Genomic DNA, 27,174 nt, shown 5'->3' with positions numbered 1-27,174 from the left:
AAGAGGTCAAGTGATCTTCCCAGGGTCACACAGTCAATAAGTGTCAGCAACAGGACCTGACTCTAATATACCAAGCTGCCTTGCACACAAGAGACTTTTTTAGTTTTTATTTTTATTATGAATTTAATCATTGATAAAGTTAGACACTTTAATATAAAAAGAACAAAACAGATTTTATAGAAAACCATCAACTCCTCTTAGGGTTTGCTTTTTTTTCCCTTAAGTATAATTAAAATTAACAAGGTAAGAACAAAACTGCCTCGTTTATCTGAGTCCCATTCTGAACTTGCATAATTTTTAGTGTTTTATTTTTATTATTATTTCTCTTTTCTGTCTTTCATTATCTCTGTCACTCCCCAGTAATTCATCCCATGCACCAAAACATTAGTACTCACTTTAACAGATAAGCATAATCAAACAAAACAAATCAACACAATGGCCATAACCTAAAATCTGCATCTTTTTCTGTACTTCTGGGTTACCATCTCTCACTTAAGGCAGGAGGCGTGCCTCGTCATCAGTCTACTGAAATCAGACTTAATATTAGTTGAATTGGGAAACGGGCCTGTACTCTCTGCTACTGGGGAAGTTGAGGCTGGTGGACTGTTCGAGTATGAGAGTTCTGAGCTACGGTCAGGCAAAAACCAGTCAGATATCTGCACCAGGCCTGGCACTAACATGGTGAGCCCCAAGGGGCAGAGAAACCAGGCTGTCTAAGGAAGGCAAACCTTGCCAGATTAGAAATAGAGCAGCTCAAATGTCCACGTTGATCAGCAGTGGGGTTGGATCCATCCGTGGCCAATGTGCTTTCAGAATGGGCAAAATGGGAGAACTGGTCTCAGAAAAATAAATAGAAGGATGGATGGGATGGATGGATGGAAGGAAGGAATAGCTGGAATGGATGGATGGAATAGATGGGATGGATGAATGGATGGATGGATGGAATGGATGGGATGGATGGAATGAATGGATGGATGGGATGGATGGATGGAATGGATGGATGGATGGAACAGTTGGAATGGATGGAGGGATGGAGTGGATGGGATGGATGGATGGATGGAAGGATGGATGGATGGAATGAATGAATGGATGCATGCATGGATGGATGGGATAGATGGAAGGAATGGATAGGAATGGATAGATGGAATAGATGGATGGAATAGATGGGATGGATGAATGGATGGATGGATGGAATGGATGGATGGATAGATGGGATGGATGGAAGGATGGATGGATGGGATGGATGGGATGGAATGGATGGGATGGATGGGATGGATGGGTGGATAGAATGAATGGATGGATGGATGGATGGATGGATGGATGGGATGGATGGATGAATGGACAGATGGATCAAGAGATAAAGGCAGGTAAGTAGATACATAGGTATATATTTAATAGAAACAGATAGACAGACAAAGATAGATAGACAGACAGACAGATACATAAATGAATTAATGAAATTAATAACATAGTGCTGCTCTCAGTTGTCTCAACACCTGGTGTCCTGATGAGAAGTTAGTTAAGTGTTACAAAACTCAAAGTAAAATGTTGGAATCAGGGATTCCCTGACTCACTCTCACTCTCTCTCTCTCTCTCTCTCTCTCTCTCTCTCTCTCTCTCTCTCTCTCTCTCTCTCTCTCTCTCTCTCTCTCTCCCTCCCCCCCCCCCCCCCGTGGCAACTTGCTTACATCAAACAGTTTGAAACCTTGGCCTTTAGTCTGGAATGTGTTTAATCAGCATAAATGGGGAACAACCGTGCAAAGAACCGAAGGCGTACTATAAAGGACAATGAGCACCCCCATCAAGTGACTCATCTATTACTTTGCAGCTGGGTCCACTCCATAAGAAACGAGGAGATGTTGCCCATAGACCAGCTGGCAGGGTGTAAACAACACCATTCAGGCATTCCAACAGATCCATCTCCCCTGCCATTTGGCATTTAGCATCTCATTTAATTGCCTTGTGTCTGTCTTTGAAAATATTGCCTAATTGTCACTCTGTAAAACACAAATTGATTTTGTTGTTATCTGACAAAGAAAAGGGCTTTGTATCAGCTGAATGATGGCTTTGAGCTCTTTCTTTAGAATACAGCAACATATGCTGAGATGTTAGGCAAGTTCCTGGGCTGGCTCTCTCCTGTCTGTAAACGCTATAGAGGTTTTGGTCTTTTTTTTTGGGGGGGGGGCGCCTTTTGTTGCTATTGTTTAATCGATTAGTCCTGTGTGACTCTTCATGACCCCACTTGGGGTTTTCTTGGCAAAGATAATGGAGTAGTTTGCCATTTTTTTCTCCAGCTCATTTTACAGATGAGAAAACTGAGGCAAACAGGGTTAAGTGACTTGTCCAGGGTCACCAAGCTGCAAAAGGGGAGGAGGGAATACCAACTGTGAAATACCAGCCATGTTTCACTCCATTGGGATTACCTCATTCCTTGTATCCTCAACAGGTTCCTCAGTGTCTGGCACATGGGAGGTGCTTAAGAAATGCTTTGAGGTTGGGAGTAGAGAGATCACTGGATTTGAAGTAGAAGAATTCAAGTTCAAATTAGCTAGGTTGTTTACACCTACACATCTTTAAGAAAATCACTACCTCCCTGAGACGCTGTTTTCTCATCTACAAAATGAAGGTGTCAGGCTAGAGGACTCACTCCAACTCTATGATCTTATGAACCAGGAAACAATATACAATTATCCCTTGTACATCACAACTTTCCCCACTGCGGTTTTGATATATCGTGAATTGGCAGAAGAAATTAAATGGGAATTTTGGGGGAGTTTTACAGAAGCTGCAAAGGACATGCAATGGCCAGCAGATGACACAGAGAAAGTTTAGAAACTCAGAAACGCATAAAATATATGGATAGTCTTACCTTTTAATATCACGATAATTCAGACTTCTTCTCTGGTACAAAGAGAGGGCCAAAACATTTTACACAGATTTTCCAGATCATGAGGGGCACTGTGCTCCTAAACCCCTGTGATGTGGAAGGGATAACTTTTTCCAGCATTAAACAATCTCTTGGCCTCCTAGGCAGGTAGGTGGCACAACGGATAGAGCTCTGAGCCTCAAGTCAGGAAGACGTAAGTTCAAATCCAGCCTCAGAGACTTATTAGCTGTGTGACTCTAGACAAATCACATAGCCTTGGTTTGCCTCAGTTTCCTCAACTGTAAAATAGGTATAACAATAGCACCTTACCTAGTAGGGTTGCTACGAGGATTAAATGAGAAAATATTTGTTTAAAAAAAAAAAGGTTTGGCCCATTGCCTAGCATACAGCAGGCACTAGATAAATGCTTATTCCCTCCTTTTCCCTTCAAAGTTTAAAAAATGTAAATAAAATCACCTACAAAGTTACCCACTTTACAATTGTTCCCACATCTTTCAACAATTAGTGTATCTTAAAGCAAAACAATGAGTTATAATGAAGCAGGGCCAACTAGAACACAGCACCCCCAACACTGCGAGATTATCTTTGTGAGCTCCTCAATCTCACCAACTCATTGGCTGTTTCCGTATCTACTCAAACAAGATAAGCATCCTACAGGAGACAAAAATGCCTGGGTGGTAGAAAGAAGACTTAGCTCTGCCACAAATGAACTGTGTGACCTTTGGCAAGTCACTTTTGCCTCTACTTTCCTCATCTGTAAAATGAGGAAACTGCATGAGATTGTTTCTAATGTCTCTTCTAGCTCTCCGATTCCACGATTCCTAAGACCCAGTTTCCTGATGTCACAATTAGCACAAGATGTATGTAACAACTAGCACAAGACCTATTTTTTGAAGTTATTAAGGATAAAAGAAATGTCCCAGATAAGAAGGTTTTGTTTTTTTCCTATCAACAGTATAGTTTTCATTAAAAAGAACAATCCTCATATCTTTTTTTTTCTAGTCATTCCATGGCCCACAAACATTCTAAAATGAGACAAACTCCTTCAAAATACTCCATCTCCGTTATGTGGCACCCACTTACCTGGCCACAGAGCAGCGGCTGACATTGAGCAGTGAAGCACTGCGAAGTCCCATTTCTGCACACACACTTAGAACATTGGCCTGGCCGCCATTCTTCACCATCCAGAAGCCAATGACCATCAAAGGAGCAGGGCTCTAGAAGACACAAGTGCCATGTTTGACAAGCATGATTCCACCTCCTCCCCCACATTCTCCTCATTCATGCAATCCTTCCTTTCTCTGTAATGTTTGCAGTTCAGATAATGTAGCCCTGTAGCAATGTCCTACCTCCTCCATTCCCTTCATGTTCCCAAAATATTAATCTCTTATATGTGGCCAAGGAAAACATTTCTGAAGCACTAAGAATCTGAAAAAAAGTAAGATAAAATTCAAAACTCTCCATTATTTCCAGAAGCATCCTTCATTTTGGAGTTCAGAGTACATCTACCCAAATCAACTGACAATCATTTTCAGGGGGTGGAACTGGAAATGACAGCATTGGAGAACTGTACTTCCACCATTTTCTGAGTATCTTCCCAGGGTCATGGGAGAGGGCCAAAGAGCTGAAGATTCTTCTAAGGAGCAGAAAAACAGACCTGGGGTGGTCTCAAGGAAATGCGTGTGGATTCAAAAGTCAGGTCTATTTTCAAAAAAAGAAAGAACAGGAATTGAGTGGTTAAAGGGTCTATGAGGCATGAGGGTGGAGAATATCCCCAAAATTTCATCCTAAAAGGAAACAAAGAGAGAATGGGAGCACAAAAAGTGGACCTGAGCCCTCCTCTGCCCATTACATCGCTGGACACCTCATTTTGGTAGAGCTAATCCCTCTATGGAACAAATGAGGAAGCAAAAGTAAATGAAAGACACACATCCTATGTCACGTATGTCTTGCGGAAAGAAGTTGTGTAATCAAGGCACTAATGGCCTAAAAAGCCTTCTGTATGGAGAATGGCTTCACTTCTCAAGTGTGTCTACAAATCCAGGTGTTTGACTTAAAATTCCCAGAGCTCGTATTCTGCTAGGGATGAGAAGGTTAAGAGATCTGTATTATGAACCATCCCCCATGATTTATTTGGGGCCATCCATGGCCATCAGAGCCTTATCCCAAGACCTGCCTTTTGACCCTCCTTATCAATGAAAGGAGAATATTCAGGAAGCCAGTACAATGGAAGAGAATTACTTAAGGAAAGTTTAGTTGCACATCGGTTCCAGGGATGAGTCAGGGAGTCAGGAAAACTCATCACAAGGCAAGACAATCAAGGAAGAGCAAAGCTCACTAATCCCACTCATGTTCCTTAATGATATTCCCCGAAGAGATACTCACTGCCAGGGCCCACGCATTTTGGACAGCAGGCATTTTCAGGGATGGATTCCAGCTCTTGGGGCCCACATGAAAGATGCGGGCATGGCCTACGGCTGCATCTAACTTCTCCCTGACTGCAAGAGCACGTGGTGCATCGAGAGGTTGTCCATTCTGTCCCATGCTGCATGAAAAGAAGAAAGAAAGAAAATTTAGCTCATAAATTTTCAGTGAACCAATCAACCAGAGCCCCTCCCTGGATTAATTAATGGCTCAACGTCAACTTCTTCCTTTGGAAAAGCGTCAGTTAAGCTTGCTCATCGGAACTAGAGAAATCAATATTCTGCTTCAGAAATCAAAAGGGAGACTTCCCAAACCAGATATTAAAATTAATAGTGAGTAACAAGTTCATGAGCATCTTTCCTTTTTGCTTTTCTCAATTTTTATTCAGTACTGTTAATTTTAACATTTAATAAGCACTTGCTCAATGCAAGAACTATGGTTTTTCTATAATGCTGAGCCCTCCTGACATAAAGATCTGTACCTGCTTTTATGGTAGCTTTTCCCTCTAGGAGAAGCTAAGTGACATAGTGGGCAAGTGCACTGGACTTAGAATCAAGAAGACTTGAGTTCAAACCCTGCCTCTGACATTTACTAGAAGTATGAACCTGAGCAAGTCATATAACCTCTCCAAAACTCAATGTCTCTATCTGTAAAATGGGGATAATCCCTACTTTACAGGGTTGTTGTGAGGATCAAATATGTATAAAGCACTTTGTAAATCCTAAAATATGATATAAAAGTTAGCTATACTGTACAGGTAGGAGCATCATCGGGCAGGTAGGTGGCACAGTGGATAGAATGCCAGATCTGGAGTCAAGAAGAATCATTTCATGAGTTCAAATCTGGCCTCAGACACTTCCTAACTGTGTGACCCTGTGCAAGTCACTTAACCCTGTTTGCCTCAGTCTCCTCATCTGTAAAATGAGCTGAAGAAGGAAATGGCAAACCACTCCAGTATTTCTGCCAAGAAAACCCCCAAATGGGGTCATGAAGAATCAGACACAACTGAAAACGACTAAACAACAAAAGAAGTATCATTCCTGAAAATCTTGCCGTGAGGAAAATGCAAACTCAGTCTGCTCACTTACATAAAATTAAATATTTTCAATCCATAGCACACCAAATCCTCAAAGCCTATGCTACCAACAGGTAGGAAATCAAAACAGCTAGACAAGGAATGCTATTATCGTTTATCTACCAAGTGACCGAGTCAGGGTTACTCAGAAAAGGTGGTGGGGATTAGAAATCGAAGAGTTCTCTAAGACAAAAAAAGCATTTACACTACGACATGAAGCCTGAGGGTGAACTACAGCCCGCTATATGAGCCATCTGTTATTTTTTTTTAATTTTTTTAAAGTTTTACTGTAAACATTTAGCAGGCCATTAGGGATTCACAATCTACCCACTACCAGCATGATCTGAGAGCCACCACGTGTCCCATCCTGGATCACTCACTACATTCCTCCTGGAGCAAGGGCAAGGAACCTGCGGCCTTCAGGCTGTGGATGTGGCCTTTTGACCAAATCCAAATTTTACAGAACAAATCTGTCCAGTCAAAAGGCCGCACTCGAGGATCTAGAAGGCCACATGTGGCCTGGAGGCCACAGCTTCCCCACCCCTGTCCTCAAGGCTGCTATGACTGGCTCCAGGCCACACAGGCAAGCATCGACACATCAGATACTTTTCCTTAGCTGTTGCCTTCTCATCCACTCAGATGTCTACTTATTTTTGTACATATCCTAGCACTTTTATTCAATTGAGATCTTCTCTTGGGCAGAGGTGAGGCCGAGATATATAGTATTTCCCCCACCTCCACACAACAGAGCACACAAGACAATATGTATTTAATAAATACTTGTTAAATTAATATCTAGCAACTCAGCTTCATTATTTTTCTATGTCCATATTTTGACTCTCACAATAATTATTGTAGATATAGTTTTAAATTCCAGTTATCTTCCATTCAACTCAGCAAACACAATTCAAACTCAGCAAACTGAGCACTTACTACATATGTGTTCACGCCTCCTAACAGACTCTCCAAGCTTTCTCTACCAGGCCACACAAGCATCTTCACCATGAGAAAATACCTTCCATCCCTGTGGCTTCTTCCTCCAGTGAGCTGCCTCCTCCCTGAATCTCCAGTTTAAGGGGGACACCAAGACCAGCTGTGCCTTCATTCTTCTATAAGCTGTCCTCCTGATTCTTCAGCCCTTCTCTACCACACCCAAACATGAGTACCCCCTTTCCTTTCCCTCTTTTTTCTACTTCCTTCTCTATTCCCCATTCTGCCGCTCTTTTCAGGATTCTTCTTTCCCCCATTAGAAGACAAGGACAACTTTTCTTTCTGCTTACATTTGTACTCCTAGCTCTAAGGACAATGCCTGGCACATAGTAGGTGCTTAATAAATAGCTGACTGAATCACGCCCTTCTTTTAAGTTATACTACATGTTCTTTTCCTTTTTAACACATGTGATCTCTTTTTTATTATACTATATTATCTTTTTATTATAACATTTTTATTATATCATATTATTCTTTTTTATCATAACTTAATGAAAAAAATCAAATGAGCTTTTCCATAGACATTATAGAATAAGAAGACTGTATGTGAAACTATGAAATGCTATCATGTACAGCTTGCTTTTATTTCTAAGTCTATAATAATTTAGTTTATTATAAATCAGGAAGATTAGAGATAGGTTTCAGTGACAGCTTCTCTCCTAGCAGAATGATTTCTGCTATAAATAAACTTTAAAATTTGGAAAATGGTTAAAAGAGGAATTTCATAATGGATAGTTTTAATGAAAGACATTTCCCAGAAAATGACATTTTCTGGTCCTATACAGATACAAACAAAATTCTCAGATTTTAAACAGCACTTTGAAAATCTAATAGCAAGCCACAGTTCTTAAATAAACCCAAATCTGAAAGCTCACCATAACAAAATAACCTGCAGCACGGGGCAGGGACAATTTCATAACTCGGCCCTAATCAGCATATGGTAATAAGAACTTTAATACACTAAAACAAAATCCCAACTTTAAGTCACGGGCATTCAGCTGTAAAGGCAATCAGGATGTCACTTGGTAAAAAGTGATAAATTCATCCAATCAGAAAATGTTTGCTGAGTAAATCTACAGTAACGTCAGCCAATCACCATGGGTGCCCTGTGATTGGTGGACAGCAGCATGCCCAGTCAACCAAAAAGTGACTGCCAGGATGGACAGAGATCAATGACTATTTCTGTCATAAGACACAATATACATCTCAATGGGACACGGAGGCTGTCTCTCAGTAACCCCACACATCAGGGATTTTTTTTTAATGTATGGGTTTTCTCTTTTCTCTTTTTTTCTTTTGAGTTAATTTTTTTAAATGTCCTTTTCCATATACATTATAGAACAAAAGAATATTGTGCATAAAACTACAAATCTCTATCATGTATATCCTTTTAAGAACATAATAAACTGAATCAATAACTTTCAAAGTTGTCCTCGCTTTTCTAATATTCCTTCTAGGCTTCTTTTTGGCTCGTCTCATATTTGGGTGGAAATCATAACCCTACTTGCCCCTTCCTCTCATCTTCCCCCTCTTCAAGTCTTTTCCCAGCCACATGAGTCTTTGATACCATCTTTTATAATCAAGTTTGCATATGATTATTATTTGATAATACGCTAATGCCCACTGATACTCATTCTGTGTCTCTTTGGTGTCCAATGGGGGATGGGCAATGTGGATTTTTCTGAGCCTGTAGTATTCCATAATACGCAGCTACAAAGCATCACCAGACAAATATCGTCAGGCAGTCAACTAGCATTTATCAAGAGCCAGGCACTATACTAAACACAGAGGATACAATGAAAGGCAAAAACCAGTGCTTGCTCTCAAGGCTCTGACAGCAGGCAAACAACTGTGAATGTAGAAGATACAGACAGGACAAATTGGAGGTAGTCTCCAAAGGAAAGCACTAAGATTAAGAAGGACAAGAAAAAGCTTGCAGAAGGTGGGATTTGAGTTAAGATTTAAAGAACTCTAGGAAGAGGAAGAAAAGAGTTTCCAGCGTATGGGATGGCCCAAGAAAATGCTTTGAGTCTAGAGATGGAACGCCACGTTCAACAAGGAAGTCAATGTCCCTGGATTGAAGAATATGTGCAGGGGAATAAGGTGTACAAAGACTGGGAAGGCAGGAAGAGGCCGGTAGGAGTTTGAAGTTGACGGTCACGAACACTACATATACTATGCCGCCCCTTGTCTGCTAACTGTTATTTCAACTGCCTTGTAAGAATGAAGGTAAGATTTTACATGGGAATTTATATTTTAAACAGCTGTTGCCCTTGGCTACCATCTATCTCTCCACTTGGCAAGAAAACCAAGTGTCTGTTGGCTTCTATGCCTTTTCTATGCCTTTTGGCTTCATCATAGTGCTAATTGATTTATACTAGCTAAACTGTCTTAGAAATGGTAACTCAATTTCATTCAGTAAGCACTGTTTTGAGAGGCTGCTAAACAAAATACACTGTGCCCTTCCTAGCACTAAGGATTCAAAGATAAAACAAAAACAAAACCCCTGCCTACAAGGAGTTACATTCTAAGGGGGTGAGGGGTGGAGGGAATAAAACATTTTAAGAGAGAAATACAACCCAACTTGAAAAAGGTAAAAGTAATAACAAAACATGGATAGGATAAGCAGGGAGAAAGGGGGCATTTGGAAACCTATGTTATCATCTCTTCCTTTTTCCATCTTCAATTTTTCAGTGTTCATAGGAATAGGGTTAGGAATTAGACCTTTGATTACCCTGACATAGGAAGCCTTAGGGTGAGGAAATTCCCTCTACCAAGGTAAGGTGGCACCTTCTTTGCAACTTGTAGCTTTAGAATTGCCTAGAGCACAGAGAGACCTATCCAGGGCTCCAGAGCCAGTATGTGTCATATTAGTTTTATGGCATTAACTGGCCCAGTACTGCTGTTGGCCACAAGTAGTGTTTTTCTAGAACCAATTCATGACCTCAGATAAGGTATGCCTCCTGTACAGCAATTCCCAAAAACTTGAGACTACTGCTTCCAAATATCTTGGCATTTCACTTCATTGAAGTAAGGGCTAAGGTCTTCTTGCAAGAAGGAATCATAGTCATTTGTAAACCATTTGTAATTCATGCCAACTTTCATCCAAAGAGATCATAAAAATTAATTACAATGGCAAATGGTTGGCAATTAACTGTCAATCACAAGGGAACTCAAGAGACAGAAGTCTAAACAGTGTTCTCCCTACACGATATGCCTCAGAATTATGGGAAATGAGCACATTCCAACAAGGAAAGGTACTGTTTAATGTCAAAATTATGGCAAAGATGGTGCTTGGGAGCCTGCTCAGAGAAGGTAAATGGATCCCCTACAGGCGCTGATATTAAACATGCATGTGACCTTGATGCAATGAGGATAACTCCTACCCTTCAGAGGATCACACTAGTCCCTCACAGTGGTGTTCTGAGAACCAATACAATTGATTAAGCACTATATTTCATTCTTCGTGAAAGTTAGCATAGCAGAGGTAGATTTGAGTGGAGGATGGGTAGGGAATTAGCAAATAATAAATAGAGCAATGATTCAAAGAACACAAGATATTTTTGGTGCCATCTTGGACCCGTTCACACTCGAAAAAAGAAAAAATAAAAAAGAAGTTTTCACTGGATAAAAGCAACCGGGCCTAAGGAATGTTCATCTCTATAGAGAGTGCCTGAGCTGAGTTGGCTCTCAACATACATCTGAAGGAAAGATAAAAGCATTTTGCTCACTTACTGGTGTTAGGAAAAATAACTTTTCTTTTGTGTGACTCCCTACAGTTCTTAACTTATAGATCAAGAATACTAATGAGGAACTATGAATGGTGAGTGCATATTAAAGTCTACAGAATTCACATTCATTTCTTCCCTCACACATATAAATCCAATTGCCTTTTAACCTCCCTGGAGGGCAGAGGGAATGGGCCACACCCAAATTCCTATATTCTAGCAGATGAGGCCATCACCACCTGTCATTTTCTCTTTAGGCAAAACTTTCAGAGCTATCTTCCCAGGCACGATATTATCTGGTGCTAGGATTAAATTAGCGCTGAGAAAAAGAGGATTAATGGCCCTTGTGGCCCTGCCTTCCACAAGGGAGCAGGGAAAAGCCTGCCAAAGTTCTTTAAACAAACACTCTGGGGCTTGTCTCCATCACCTGCTTGGCACTGGTGCGCCATTTCCTCCCTACCTCCCATTGGGCACCTGTCCAAAAGTTAATTTGGAGGGATGGCTGGGGGTCAGTCAGGCATGAAACAATCCTCCCACTCAAGACCACCAGAGAATCTCAAGTGGCCCTGAAGCCAGCCAAGTGGCTCAAGTGTCCACCTGACTTGTAGAAGGTGCTCATGCAAGGAAGGACTCATCTTGACTTGACAACGCCTATTCTGGGAGTAACTGCAGTCCTCGTACAAAATTGAGGTGAAATTTTACATGGAGCAATGCAGCATTTTCTTTTCTTTTTCTTTCCAATTAAAAAAATATTTATTTTCTCCTTCCTTCCCATCCCCCAATCTAAAAGAAAAAGAAAACTCATTACAAATATGCAGGATAGAACAAAACCATTTCCCACATTGGCCATGTCCAAAAATATATGTCTTATTCTGCGCCTCGAATTCATCACCTCTCTATTAAGAGGTCGGATGACTCCTCTTCAGTCTTATGTTATCACGGTGAGTTCTTGTATTTACCCTGAAGATCTTAATGTCTTTCAAAGTTGTCTGTCTTTATAAACAGTAACAATGTTGTCTTTGTATAAATTGTTGACCTGGTTCTGTTCACTTCACTCTTCATCAGTTCATACATGTTTTCTCTGAACCCATTTCTTTTGTCATTTCTTGCAGCAAAATAGCATTCCATGGCATTCATATACCATAACTTCAATGGGCATCCCTTTAATTTCTAGTTCTTTGCCACCACAAAATAGGATCTGTTTTAAATATATTTGTTCATTTCTTCCATTAAAATAAGTCTCTTTTGGGTACAGCCCTTGTAATGGTATTACTGGGTCAAAAGGTATGCATAGTTGAGTAACTCTGGGGGCATAATTTCAAATTGTTTTCCAGAACAGCTGGACCAATCGCTTCACAGTTCTACCAACACCACATGAATGTACCTGTTTTCCCACAGCCCCTCCAAAACTTGCCATTTTCCTTTTTTGTCATTTTGCCAAAATGAGGGGCGTGGGGTAGAACATCAGCTTTGCTTTTAATTTGCATTTCTCTAATTATTACTGATTTGGGGAGTTTTTGCATATGGTTATTGATAGCTTGGATGTCTTCCTTTGAGAACTGTCTGCTCGTATCCTTTGGCCATTTATCTCCCAGGGAATGGCTCTTATTCTTATAAAATTGAATCAGTTCTTTGTATATCCTGGATTCTTCCCCCTTTAACTGTTTCCCTTCTATCTCAACTGCACTGGTTTTAATCATACAAAAATTTTTCAATTTTATGCTATCCAAATTGTTCATTTATCTTCTGTAATCCTCTCTCTCTTGTTTTTTGTAATAAACCACTCCTCCCCACCAAGCCATAGATACGAAATAAAATTTCTCCCTAGCTCCTTCAATTTATTTATGATGTGAAATTTTATATTTAAGTTATGTGGCCATTTGGAAATAATCTTGGAATATGGAGTGGAAGAGTTGGCCTAAACATAATTTCTGTTAGCCTGCTTTCGAGTTTTCCCAGAAGTTTTTTTGGAATAGTGAGCCCCTACCTCAGTACTTGAATTTATTAAACACTAAGATAGTTGGTTTACTTGTTTCTAGATGGTAAGTAACAAACCTGTTCCATTCTACTGAGACTGACCTCTCTATTTTTCAGCTGGTACCCACACCATTTTGATGATTATTTCTTTGTAGTTTATTCCGAGATCTCTCACAACAAGGCCACAAAAGGGGGTGTTTTCACACATGAGCTCACCTTCCTCCTTAAATCTCTGCTTTGACGGGATATGGCAACACAATTCTAATAACAAGTACCATCCAACCCACTTCATACCCATTCCCCAATTCTTCAAAGTCTCTCTGCAAAGGGAGGCCTCCCGAGATCTTATGTAATCATGTGAATACATTTAAAGGGCTAGGCTATGTTCTGTTCATAGAATGCTCTGTGAACATTGTATAAGGTAGAAGCCAAAGGTAGTAAAGGAAGAATCAGTACTGTTTAGATAAAGGAGAAAATTATTTTGGTATCTGCTTCTTGAATATACTAAAAAAGGGAAAGATTCAGGAGAAATGTGTTATGGCAGTGGCAGGGTGAGATATAAACCAAACCCAGACACATACTTAAGGCACTTAACAGAACAAAGAGCAAATCTAAGAAGAAAAAAAGTGACAGCATTTGGTAACAGCCCCAGAAAAAAAAAATTACAGGAAGACAGAAAAATGTTAGTCTTTGAATCACCAGGACTTACATGAGAATAGTCCAATGATGACTTATTTCTCTCAAGCCAGCACTGTAATGACAGCAGCTATGGGGCACAGTGGATAGAGCCCTGGGCCAGGAGTCAGGAATATTTAAGTTCAAATCCAGCCTCAGACAAGTTTCCTCAGACTCCTTCCCCTTGACAGTTAACTCCCTCTGTCTCAGGAAAGAAGTTCCCTTAATCCTCTCTTTATGCCTCACCCAGACTCTTCTTATCTTTCTCCAGAATAAGTTAATTTAAAACTCCCCAAGAAACTCTTCTTCCTTAAAGATATAGTATCAGTGCCTGCAGTCCCTGGGGGAAGGGCATGTAATCTCAGTTTACACATGTATGACGCAGGCTTCCACCCTGTCGGTACAGTAGAAGACATTCTACAATGGCCTACTGTGTAGCTGCTTTTTTTTTTCCTTTAGTTGTATAACTGGAACTGTCTGAATCTTGAGCACCATCTGACTGAACATCATTTGGACTTTCTGCCGCATTCCCATTGGAGGGTGAAGGACTTCTTCATTCACACCATTTGGTAATTTTACCACCACCACCACTGAGGCCATGTAGCCCCAAGAAATGAGACTTTTCATTTCATTTCATTTCATTTCAAGGTCTTAGCCTTGTCATTTACCCTTTTCCATTATAGGTGCATGGAGCAGAGCCTCCAATCTGGCCTGAGAGCAAGACCAGAGATGCAAAAGCAGCAAAAAATTACATATGGTGCTCAGTCAGGCTGGGCTAAAAACACAGACAGTTCCAGCTACGCAGTCAATGGGGGGGGACAGGGGCGCGATGCTACACCAAAACACATTTTGCATTGTAGGCCAACACAAAATATCAACATGTGCCAGTTCTCCAATCTCCCAAAAGCAGGTCCCCAACATCCTCCACAGGCGTGACACCATCTTCAGTGGCCCAGAAACACATCAAAATTCCCACTACACTTGACCCTTGCTCCAACGATCATAAAACAGTACCATTCTTCCCATGAGTTCTTTTTCCCATTCTATTCACATTACGCATTTCCATGGTGTTGCAGATCTACACTCCTACATGTAACATGCAGACTACAAGCCATGTTTGCAACATGGCATCATGGTATTCCCAAACTCCCAGCAAACACATACCACTGAGGTCTCCTCTAGCAGTACCCTCTATAGGTATGAAAAACTGGCATCTGGAACAATTACGAAACAGCAGCTCTTGCCGAACACCAAGGTTTCAACTGAGTCCCTTGGGTAAATGTATAATATAACTCCTAAGTCTCAGGTTAAAGAGTAGCCTGAGGCAGACATAGCAAACTAACTAGTCTATGCCCTCACCTTTATCATAATCAGAAAGTAAGGCATTAACTCAAACCAGAGTCTTTCGGTGCCATACTGAATTTCAATTCTTGCCTTAATGTGCCTGCTTTTAGATGAAGGTAGGAACAAGTCTGCAAGAAAATGATGAATTCATACTATTTCTGTTACTAATTTGTATAGATATCTTTTATTTTTACATCTCCTTTATTTCCAAACACATCCTTTCCCATTCCCATACCCAAAAAGCCATTCCTCATAACAGAAAATTAAAAAGGGGGGGGAGGGGGGAAGCAATTTGGCAAAATTAACCAAAACATTAACAAAGTCTGACAATATATGCACTGGTCCATGCCCAAAGCACCAGGCTGGGAGTCAGGACAACCCAAGTTCAAATCCAGTCTCAGACATCTACTATCTGTGTGATCGTGGGCAAGTTACTTAACCCTTATTTACTTCTTTTGTAAAACGGGGACACGCTGCAGAAGGAAATGTATATAGCACTCCAGTATCCTTGTCAAATACATACATACCACTCCAGTATATACGTGCGTGCATGTTTATGTATATATACATATACACACACCCCTCAGTATATATGCCATGCCAGTATCTTTGTCAAATACATACATACTACTCCAGTATATATGTGTGTGTATGTTTACATATATACACATAAATTTACATACATGTATACACATACATACATATATCCCACTATATATACCACTCCAGTGTCTTTGTCAAATATATACATATCATTCCAGTATATGTGTGTGTGTGTGTGTTTATATGGTATATGTGTGTGTGTGTGTGTGTGTGTATATATATATATATATATTTATATATACACATATACACACACACACACACACACACACCCCCCACTCCAGTATTTTTGTCAGGTAGAATCAGACATGACTGAACAACTCAACAACAAAAACCACCACCACCACACCCATAGGCCCCCAACTCTCCAAAGACAGGAGAGAATGTGGACCACTCCATTTCATCAGATATTTCTATTTCATTACATATAATATATATAATATAATAAATATGTCTATTTTATTAGATGCATTCATAAGTGCTTACTATGCTCCCGGCACTGTAGAAATACAAAGGCAAGCAAGCAAGACAGTCCCTGCCCTCAAGGAACTTACATTCAACTGGTGAAGACAATGCATGGAAGACAGCTAAGAAGGGGTGAGGGTGAAGACACACTCATATGTTCCAACATGGTTCAAAGATGGCCAGGAAGTGAGGTAGGGGCCTGAATCCAGGTAAGATATGGCAAAGCTCATGTAGTAGAGTCTAAAATGGGGTCCAAGTTTGGGGGAGAGGGAAAGGGGAAAGAACAAGGGCTGGAGGTTTGCTATCATGATTTGGGGACAGCCAGGAAGTTTTCGTTTTGTTTTTTTAACCCATTCATACTGTTGTCTGTTTTCCTGGTTCTGTTTAACTCATTCTTCATTAGTTCATATAAGTGTTCCTATGTGTGTCTGAATTTCTCATGTTCATTACATCTTATAGTGCTATAATAATCCATCACATTCATGACCACGGTTTAGCCATCCCACACCTGATGGGTATCTACTTTCTTCTAGTTTTTTACAACTACAAAAAGTGCTAATATGAAGATTCTGGCATATGTGGGGCTTCTGTGTTTCTGACCTCCTTGGGGTATATGCCTAGAGTGAAGGATCCATACCATTTATATGTGATTTTTATTGTGAGCTCTTAGAAAAGCCTTTCTTCCACTTTTTACATTTCTAAAATTGTATCCAAAAGGGCCTGCCTATGAAAGAATAAAAGATAAAAACACCCTGGGATGGCATCCAAGCAACCTCAAACATCACAGCCTCTTCCTGTCAATAGCCACAAAGCACCTGCTAGCCACAAAGATAATTCAGCTTGGGAGGCACTGACAGAGAACACCAAAAGAATAAACAAGCCAGTATCATTCTGAAGACTTTTCTCAAGAAATCTGAAAAGCCAGCCTGGAAGCACAAGTTCTTAACCGATACTCCATTAACTTAGACAAGGAAGAAAGAAAGCTATCCTCATAAACATGATGGTAATTCATAGTTACATGATGCCTTAAGGTTTGGAAAGTGTTTTCTGCTGACAATCTGAGGAGGCAAGCACAATTATTATTATTCCCCCACTCCACAGATGAGAAAAGGGAAGTTCAGAGAAGTTCCTAGATTTGGCCATGGTCATTCAGCTCACAAGGAACCGAAGTGGAATTTGAACCCAAACCTCCTCAAAACAAGCCTAGCACTCTTTGACCCATAGTATGGGTCCTACGAGGGGTGGAGAAGGATTTGTGCTGTTAAGTTTGGATTCAGTCAAAGGGCCACATTTGAGGGGTCCACATGTGGCCTCAAGGCTGCAAATTCCCCACCCCTGTTACACCATGGCACTTTCATGAGCTCTATGTGAACATCTATCCCTCTTGCCATGCTAAACTATAAAATCAGAGAACAATCCAAAGGTAGACAGCACTTACCCCATGTGTCTTCCCTTCATGATGGCACAGTCCTTTGGTTCTCAAGACACACTCCGGGCAGCACTGGTTGGCAGCTATTTGAAGCACTTCTCCCTAAGTATTTTTAAAAACAGTTCATTAAATTTTTTAAATTTAAAAAGAAGGAGGCAGAATTCCTCACTGAACCTTCTGTCAGGGAGTATGCACTCAATCTTGTAAGAATTTCACCAAGTAATGAAATGAGTCTTTCCTTTCTAAGGTAAGTTACCCTTATGGAAAAAAAATAGACTGCCTCATTAGGTTCTTCCCTTAAAAACACATAAACTGTAAGGACAATATTGCTGGTCTATTGCATTTCATATTAACCTGCCATTACAGTGATCATTTGTAAGCATCCATTCTGCTGCTTATGGGACATAAAGGGCAAAGAAAACAAATCTGTCTTTTAAGATTAAATGTCTCGTCTTCATTTATATACCCAGCCAAAAGGGGAGAGAGGAAGCAGGAAAAACCAATGATATTGCAAGGCTCTGCCTGAGGCCAGGAGTTTCTCACTTGCCTGCATGGCAAAGGCCAAAATAGAAAGCAATCAGCAGGAGTATAAATTTCATCTTAAAAATCATTTTGCTACTTTTTTTGCTATTTCTTTGAAAACGCTGTACTCATCCCTAATGGAACAATAACATTCCTTTACATTCATATATCACATGGCTTGGATGAGTTCAGAGAAAGCTGGGAAGGCTTATATGAACAGATGCAGAGTGAAGTGAGCAGGACCAGTAAAACAATTTATACGATAACAATACCATAAAGACAAACAACTTTCAAAGACCTGAGAACACTGCTCAGTGCAATGACCAACAATAATTCCAGACGATTAATGATGAACCACCTGATTAATGAGCTACCTACCTCCTGACAGGAAAGTGATGGATTTAACATGCAGAGTGAGCCATACATCTTTGGATATGGATACTATGGAAATGTGTTTTGTTTGACTATATTTATTTGCTATAACGTTTTACATTATCTTTCTTTCTTTTCTTCTTTCTTTCTTTTGGGAAGCAATCAGGATTAAGTGACTTGCTCAGGGTCACACAGTTAGTAAGTCTCTGAGGTTGGATTTGAACTCAGGTCTTCCTGACTCTAGGGCCAGTGCTCTATCCACTGCACCACCTAGCTGCCCCTTACATTATTTTTCCCTAGGAGAAAAAATAAATTCTATATATTATAAAATAAATAATATCTAAAAATACTTTAAAATAAATAAAATAAATATACAAGTAAATATAAAATAAAAGAAATAAAAAGAAAGAATTTTAACTGTTCTCAAAATTCATAGCAGACTTCTACGAGCATGTGATTATATACATTACCTCACCATGAAGGGAACACAAGGAGTTGATGAAAAGTGGTATGAAAATTTTGCCAAAATTGTTTCACCAAGTGCACAAGATATACACATCACCCAGAGGGAACTAAATTTAGAGTTATTAGCTTGGTGAAGGGATAATGAGGAAATGCTGGAAAAACATGAGTAAACACTGATGAAAGTATTGAATTGGCTAAGAGACAGTGGTCTGAAGCTGAAACTGTCCAGTGCCTCTTACACAGAATCTCTGTGAAATACATGGGTAATGTAGGATCTCAAGAAAGTGTGAGTACCAACCATGGATGCTTTAAGATTTAAGGACTTTTCTAGGATTTGGTGGTTATTATTAGAAATTTGTTAGGAATTATGCCACTGTGGCTAAACCATCAAATGTCCTCATTCAAGCATGAGTAACTGAAGAGGAACAGAAGCAGAAAGGTCAAGAAATGTAAAGTTGTCTTAAAAACCAAAAAAGTACTCTGGAGACAAGTGGAGGGAGAGACTTGGCCATTTGCCTCACACATGCACCTGTGTTGGTCTATAAAGATCAAAACAAACCCTTTGTCCTGCATACAAACAAATGCCAGCTGGGAAGACTTGAAATCTGTCTTGCTTAACCAAGAGAATGATAGTTGCCAGAGAGCAGCTGAGTGCACCTGAGAGATCTGATCACCCATGAGACATTACCCCATACGTACACTGACATTCTTCGTTTTGAAAGGGCAGTCACTGAGAAATTAGAAGACAAAGTATATAGGGTGAAGCTGCAAGCAGGGGCCCACAACAATCCACTGCCATACCCTGACTGATACCTATGCTTGCAACAGCCAGTTAGCAACACCAGCTAACTATGAATCCTAGCACATGTGGACCAGGAAGACTAATGTGGATTCAGACACCCTGTTCTGAAAGTCACAGTGATACAAAAACTATGGTGATAATTAAGAAGGAATAAAAACCACATATAACACTCAAGGAGGTGGATTATAAGCAGAAAGGAGGTATACATGAATTATACTTCATTGAACCAACCTCCTCTGTCTCAATGAACCAACCTCAATTATTGCAGATGATTGCATAGAGAGCTAATAAAGGACTGCAAGAAATGATACTGGCCAAGAAATGAGGGCGAGATGCCAAAAGAGCTGGTGCCTTGAAGACACTTTCACGTTGAGAAGAGGTTAAAAGTTAAAGTTGTGAAATGGGATACTATACCATACTATCACTAATCCCACACATGGTACCAAGAAGCAATAGATACTATCCAGTGCATACTGCTCTGTGGCCATGAATGCTTTACAGTCTGGTGTCTTGGGGCATTCCCAGATGCTTGATCAAACTCCGACTGCCTGCTTCACTGTACAGTAGCTTACTCAGCTTCAGGATACAGCCAAACCTCTGACCCTTGGAGCAGCCCCACCAGAGTTGACACAGGCCTCAGACTCATCCCCCAGGCATCTCCAGTCTTCCTCCCCACTGCACCATCTTCCAAAAGAGGCCTTGAGCCTGGCAGCAAACATGTCTAAGGTCCCATTCGGTGGTGCCATTTTCTTTTTTTATGAAGTGAAGCACAGTAGGACATCTGCTTGACTTTGGAATTTAATTTTGCATTCTTCTTCATTAGTAACTATTCAACAGGAAAGCTGGATATGCCTAGAACTCTTCATACTGCTATACTAACTGGGATTCTCTTTAAAGGAGTCATTAAGCAATTTAAACTGCAGTACAAGAAAGAACCATATTTGTGAAAGAAAATGAAGTATTTTTCTTCAAACAAGGAGTTCAAGATTTTCAAAATCAGAAGCTTAACATAGTTTTACTTTAAAAAAGAAAAAATTATTAGAAAAAATATATTCCCTCAATACTGACATGCAGGAGACTGGCATGGGGAAATGGGGGCTATGATAATTTGCATGAAATTGAAACAAATGGAAGTTTTATGAAAACAGATGAAGCTATTGCCACATTTCCGCTCATCCTGACAATATCAAAACAATATTGGTACTGCCCAAACTAATGTGCTACCTAAAGGCCTTTAGAAAGTCAATCCTCATTTTCAGTCGAATAGAGATCGGGGTGGGGTGGGGGGGAATCTCCTACTTAAGAGAGATTTTTCCTATCTGGTCCTTCATCAAAGTTCTAGGTGCTGAGTGTTATGTGGAATATCAGCAAAATAAGCATAGGAAGAATAAGTCTTTAAGATATGAGGAAGATAAGATGTGATTTGTCCTCCAACTTAGTTAATATAATTACCAGGTTTACTAAAAGATGATAAAAGTTTTAATGTAGTGACATGATGTTATGTAAACATCTTTCTTTTATGGAATTAAGAGGGATCATTTGAGGGAACAGAGACACATACACCGAACAGACACAGACATATAAAGGCAAATATTCCACGGAGAAGGCAAATCTGAGCATCAGAACCACTAGCAACATAGAAGACAGGTGACAATAAAGCAGAGCAGAACCTCCAAACCCAGTTGTGAAACCTATCGTGCAGAGACACTGCACCCAGTGGAGTTTTCTGAGGGCTCCACAGAAACTGAAAGAACTTCCAGGTCCTACAGCACCAGCAATTTAGAGTTACTTTTACTATACATGTATTCTGTACATCTATCATGACTACTGTACTCATAAGTTTGAGTCCACTCTTCCTACAGATGTTACATGTATCTCAAAAAGAAAAGCACCTCAGGTTTATGGGAGGAATATTTTGTAGCTACTGTTTGTTACTAGGCGACAACAGTGAATTTCAACACTGCAAACTAATGGTGGCTATTGGCTCACTCTTAACGAGAAACACACTGGTACGGGCTCGTGTACCAGTAACCACCTAGACAGTTACACCCCTGGAAGCTACCAGCACCACCACTCGAGTGAGTGAGTGATCACTCACCTGCAAGTGCAAAGTGAGGAGTAACAAAGCATCAACATATAAGTCTTAGGAATCCAGCTGACTGATATCAAATTCTTCATAACAGTAGTTAATAGAACAGAATCAAGTTAGGTGGTAATCATCTTTAATTGCTTACCAAAGACTACGGTAATATTCCAAGTGGCTATTTAGTTTTAACAGGGTCTCATTCTCATCATTTGGAAAAGATACTTTGTTGGTTCTTAATACAACAGCCCACGGTCAAAGAAAATTGTCTACTGCTGCCAAAGCCATGGTGGGTTCACCCTGCCTTGCAAATCACTAAATCATGCAAGGACCAGAATTCGAAAGAAATAAAAAACGAGCATTGTTGTACAACATCCCTACACAAAGTAGTCACCAATTGACCAGGACCTTGAAAGACTCTCAAACACCAGAAAGATCAAATCAAACACATGGATGATTCAGAGTATTTTAGATATAAAGTGGCTATCTTACCTTCTCAAAGTCACACTGAGGGTTTTTGCAAACAACAAGCCTGCAGACGACAATGTCACCATGGCAACGACAATCCTGGCATGAATCAGGCTTCCAAACAGTGTCATCCTGCAAAGAAACATAAGTTCTGCATTAAAAACCAATCATTCAGAGTATGGGTGCAGCAAGAGTCACAGGAGGGGCTTACTAAATTAAAAGGCAAAAAAATAATAATAACTCATAAGTACTTGTTCTATTTATTCAGCAGTGATTAGCTCCCCACAAAGTTAATAAAATCAGCAATCCATCTCAGGAAAGTGAGATCGTACAAAGAGAAAAAAGATCAGCAAAACTGATCAATACATCAATATAAGTCTGAGAATATGGACAACGTACTACACCACGCACTTCCCACCTCTACAAAGAGGAGTAGGGTAGGAGGTATATGACTTTTAAGTGAGAAAGAGATGGGAGTGATTCCAAGAAACAAAACTATCCATATTCCTTTCAAATGTCACAGAATTGGAATAGGATCAATGACACATACAGGCATCAGTTTTTTGCATTATCAAATCAACAGTGTCCTTGAGTTATTAAAAAACTCAAGTCAGGAAAATACATCCTGAAAATTGGTTTTATACGTACAACACCCTTTCTATTTGTTTCTCTCACTGCGTGGCATGTATGCCTGCGTCAGGGTTCTTAACCTGAGATCCACCAACTCGTTTATCTTTCAGTATTTTAACTTTGAGCATCACTAGTTTCCTCTAAAACTCTATGCCTTTGAAAACATTATTGTTAAGCTGGATCTGATGGTAATAGCCTGCTCCTACTACCAGTACAGATGAGGCTGGTGGATTACTTGAGCTTGGGAGTTCTAAGCTTCATTAAAGTTCAAGCTGATCAGGTGCAAGCCTGCAACAAAAAGGGTAAGCCCCCCAAGAGCAGGAGGCACCAGGCTGCCTACGGAAGAGTAAGCCTGTCCAGTCAGCAGCAATAGAGCAAATCAAAGCTTCCCCCTCATTGACGTACAGTGGGATGGGCTCATATGTGACTGCTTCACTTCCAGCCTGGGTAAGACAGTCTCAAAAAAAAAAAAAATCGGGCATTGCCAAAGGGATCCACAGAACATAAATGTTTAAGAAACTCTGCCCTATATTTTTCTGATTTATCAGCTTCTGTCTGCTTTAGATGCTTTGCACATCAGAGTTTTGGACTTAAGAGTCAGGAAATCCTCAGTTCAAATCCAGCCAGAGACAATTACTAGCTGAGTGACCTTGGGCATGTCACTTAAATCTCTCTGTGCCTCAGTTTCCTCATATTGTAAAAGCAGGCTATTAATAGTACTATCTCCCAGAGTTGTCATAAGGGTAAAAATGAGACATCTGTAAGAGCTTTACAAACCTTAAAGCAATATAAGAAATGCTAATTGTTATTGATATTGTGGTTAAATCACTACAATGAAAAAGGTGAAAACAAGGTTTAATCCTTAAACATTATACCAAATCTACTTTGGAACAGAACATTTCCTGTTAGTTTAGTTCTAGCCAAGCCCTGGTCTCTTGAGAAAGACGCAGTCAAAGATGAAAGCACCAGATGAAGCAAATATGGTCAGGAGGGCCCAGGAGTCCTCTAGTGTCCAAGGGACAGAAGGCCAGCAGCCATCTCAATACACATGCATGGCTCACTCCTCCTCTGCTCAGGCCAGGGTTCAATGTCAGCCCAATACCCAAAGGTAAGCAGCCTACAGCTTTGGGAGCCCATACCTTTTTTTTCCCTCCGCATAAATCAATAAAAAGAAATGTCTCAAATGGAACTCAAATAACCTCTAATATAATTAATTCTGCCTCCCCTACCTTTCACCATCTCCCATTCTAAGTAGTATACTCCCCTTTCTCATTCTCAAATAGCAAACCTTTGAAAATAGCAACAGCAGGTCCCAGGCCAAGGCAACAGCAGCACCTGAAGCAGGAAGAGTCAGGTAGTACTGAAGCCCTGGTATAAGAGCGGGGATGAATAGGGATCAGTTTGCCACAGCAGCGCTCTATCCAACACAAAAGATATCACTAAGACCAGATACAAGAGAGTGGCCATGTTAGGCACTTACTAGACTGTGTGATCATGGACGAGTAACTTATCCTGTATTGACCCATTTCCTCATTTATAAAATGAAAGGCTGGATTTATTGATCTCTCAGGTCTCTTCTACCTCTAAATCTGTGATCTTATAATTTACAACCCTACAAGATTCCTCTTAAGCCAAGAAAAAAAAACTGGTAATTGAAAAGAAATTGAGGGTTATCTACAAAAATAAAAAAATACACAGATTAACAGAATGCCAAATGAAGATTTTAATGGAGATCTCAAAAAAAAAAAAAGAATAAGTTGCAAAAGAAATACCAAAGAAAAAACTCCCTGGTCCAAATGGTTTTACAGGAGAATTCAATGAAACCTTTAAAGAACAATTACTATCTTTGCTATACAAATATTCTTCTACTCCCTTGATGAGGCAAATATAGTCTTAAGACCTAAACCAGAGAAAGATAAAGGAAAGAAAGAAATCATAGATCAATGAACTTGATTCAAAACTTTATAATACAGTCTGGAGAAGAAAGACTACAGTAATTTATTCAAAACATAATTCAATTAAAGATGGATTTATACCAGAGATGCAAGGATAGTCCAAAATTAGGGAAGAACGGACATATTTAATCATATAAAAAAACATAATCCAAAACCACATGATCACCTCAATAGTGTACAAAAAGCCTTTAAAAAAGTACACTCATTTTTGCTTTAAAAATATGAACTACAGGTATAGAAGAATCCTTTTTGAGTGTGATTTTTAAAAGCATCCAAAAAAAAGGAAGGAAAGAAGAGAGGAAAGAGAAAGGCTAAAATCCTATGATCAGGTGCAGAGCAAGGGGAAGAGAAGAGTAGCAACAGAACAGAAAGGGAAATCTCAATTGTTTGGCAAATTCCTCTTTCACCATGTTCTTTGTAAAGAAGTGGGTAGGGAGAAATGGGAGGAAAAAGTAAAAGAAGACAACCATAACTATGAATGTAAATGAGACTGACTCACCCATAACGCAGAGGAAGATAGTGGAATGGATAAGAAAGCAAAATCGAACAATATGTTGTTTATAAGAAACACACTTAAAACAGAAAAATTCACAAAGTTAAAATAAAGAGCTGCACCAACATTGATTATGCTTCTGCTAAACTCCGGCAGCTATAGTAATCATTATTTCAGATAACACTGCAGAAAAAAACACATGATAAAAAGATAGGCAGGGAAAGTGCATTATGCTTAAAGGCTCCATATATAACAAACCAATATTAACACTTAAAATATATTCATTGGTTGCCATAGCATCTAAATGCTTACAGGAAAAACTAATCAAATTAAAAAGAGAAATAGACAGTAAAACTACAATACTGCAACTTTTTAGACCTAGACAAATGCAACAAAAAATAAATAAAATAAACAAGAAAGAAGCTGAAGTCCTATCCAGAACCTTAGATAAATTGAGATGATGAATCTGATGATTTGTGAATGGGAACAGAAAGGAATTTACATATTTATCAGCTATGTATAACATCTTTATAAAATTACTATGTATTGGGGCATAAAAACTTCATCAAAAATTCAGAAAAGCAGAAATATTAAATACATTGTTAACCAATTAAAATCATATTCAATAAAGGGCATTTGAATAAAGGGTTAAAATTAGTGACTAAATAATTTGATCCTAATTAGTTGTTAGTTCAAAGAAGTAATAATAGAAGCTTTCACCAAAGAAAATTACAACAATTGAAATAACATATAAAAACTTTTGGGATTCAGCTAAAGCAGTCCTTAAGAGAAATTTTATATCTCACAATGCTTTTACTAACAAAAAAGAAAAACAACAGATCAATGAGTTGGGCATAAAATTTTGAAAATACATAGAAGCAAAAAATTTTTTAAAAACCAATAAAAATCCAAAGGAGAACTTCTGAAAATTAAGGAACACCATAACAAAAGAAAGAGAAAAAAATACATTGCTGTGATTTTTTTTAAATGAGTTTTTTTTAATTAACAGATAGTTAGCTATTCCAATTTTTAAAAAGGGGAAAACTTGGTTTATTAAATTTTTGCACTAAATATTAAAAAGGAAATTCACAATAATTAAAGAGGAAATAAAGAAAATTATCAGAAATTATTTTACCCAATTATATGAAAAAAACTAACTTATATGAAATGAATAAGTATTTATGAGCATATAAAACATCTAATTAACAGAAAAATGAGATTATTTAAATAAGCCAATATCTGAAAAATAAATTATACAAGTCCTAAACGAACTCCCAAATAAAAAATCTTCCAGTCAGATAGGTTTACAAGTTACAATAAAAATTCCTGCAATAAAGGACTGGCTCAATCTACAGAAACTTTATATATATATATATATAAGAGAGCATATTAATAGCAAAAATAATGTAAATCACACGATTTTTTATATCTATGTGTGTCAAAAAAGCATTTGACAAAATCTAATACCCATTATTATTAGAGAATACTAGAAAACAGAAATATCTTTCCTCAATATAGTCATTAGTGTCTATATAAAATCAAAAGTCAACATTACACATAATAGAGAAATGTTAGAATCCTTTCTAATAAGTTCAGCAAGGATGTACCTTATCGCTGGTATTTAACATAATGAAAGAAATGCTAGCTGAAGCCCTAAGACAAGAAAAAGAAATCAAGGGAATAAACATAAGCTAAGAAGGTACAAAACTATCACTTAAAGCTGATAGTCTGATGACTATCTAGAGAATTGAAAAAGTCAGATAAAAAATTAATTGAAAAGTTAATGA

The 27,174-nt window shown here is 39.1% G+C and overlaps 1 protein-coding gene across 1 annotated transcript in view; it reads right to left on the bottom strand.

Moving 5' to 3' along the window:
- Window positions 1-27,174, bottom strand: part of FRAS1 (Fraser extracellular matrix complex subunit 1) — a 479,438-nt gene that overhangs the window by 325,390 nt on the left and 126,874 nt on the right. The window contains 4 exon segments of the mRNA XM_020988371.2: window positions 3,971-4,104; window positions 5,273-5,432; window positions 17,607-17,699; window positions 22,334-22,441. Coding sequence (XP_020844030.1) covers window positions 3,971-4,104; window positions 5,273-5,432; window positions 17,607-17,699; window positions 22,334-22,441 — 495 coding nt within the window.

Source organism: Phascolarctos cinereus, unplaced genomic scaffold (assembly GCF_003287225.1).
Source record: "Phascolarctos cinereus isolate Bilbo 61053 unplaced genomic scaffold, phaCin_HiC Scaffold_9;HRSCAF=440, whole genome shotgun sequence".
Classification (NCBI taxonomy): Eukaryota; Metazoa; Chordata; class Mammalia; order Diprotodontia; family Phascolarctidae; genus Phascolarctos; species Phascolarctos cinereus.
The sequence above is the reverse complement of the archived record's forward strand: the minus strand, read 5'-3'. Positions and strand labels throughout refer to the sequence as shown.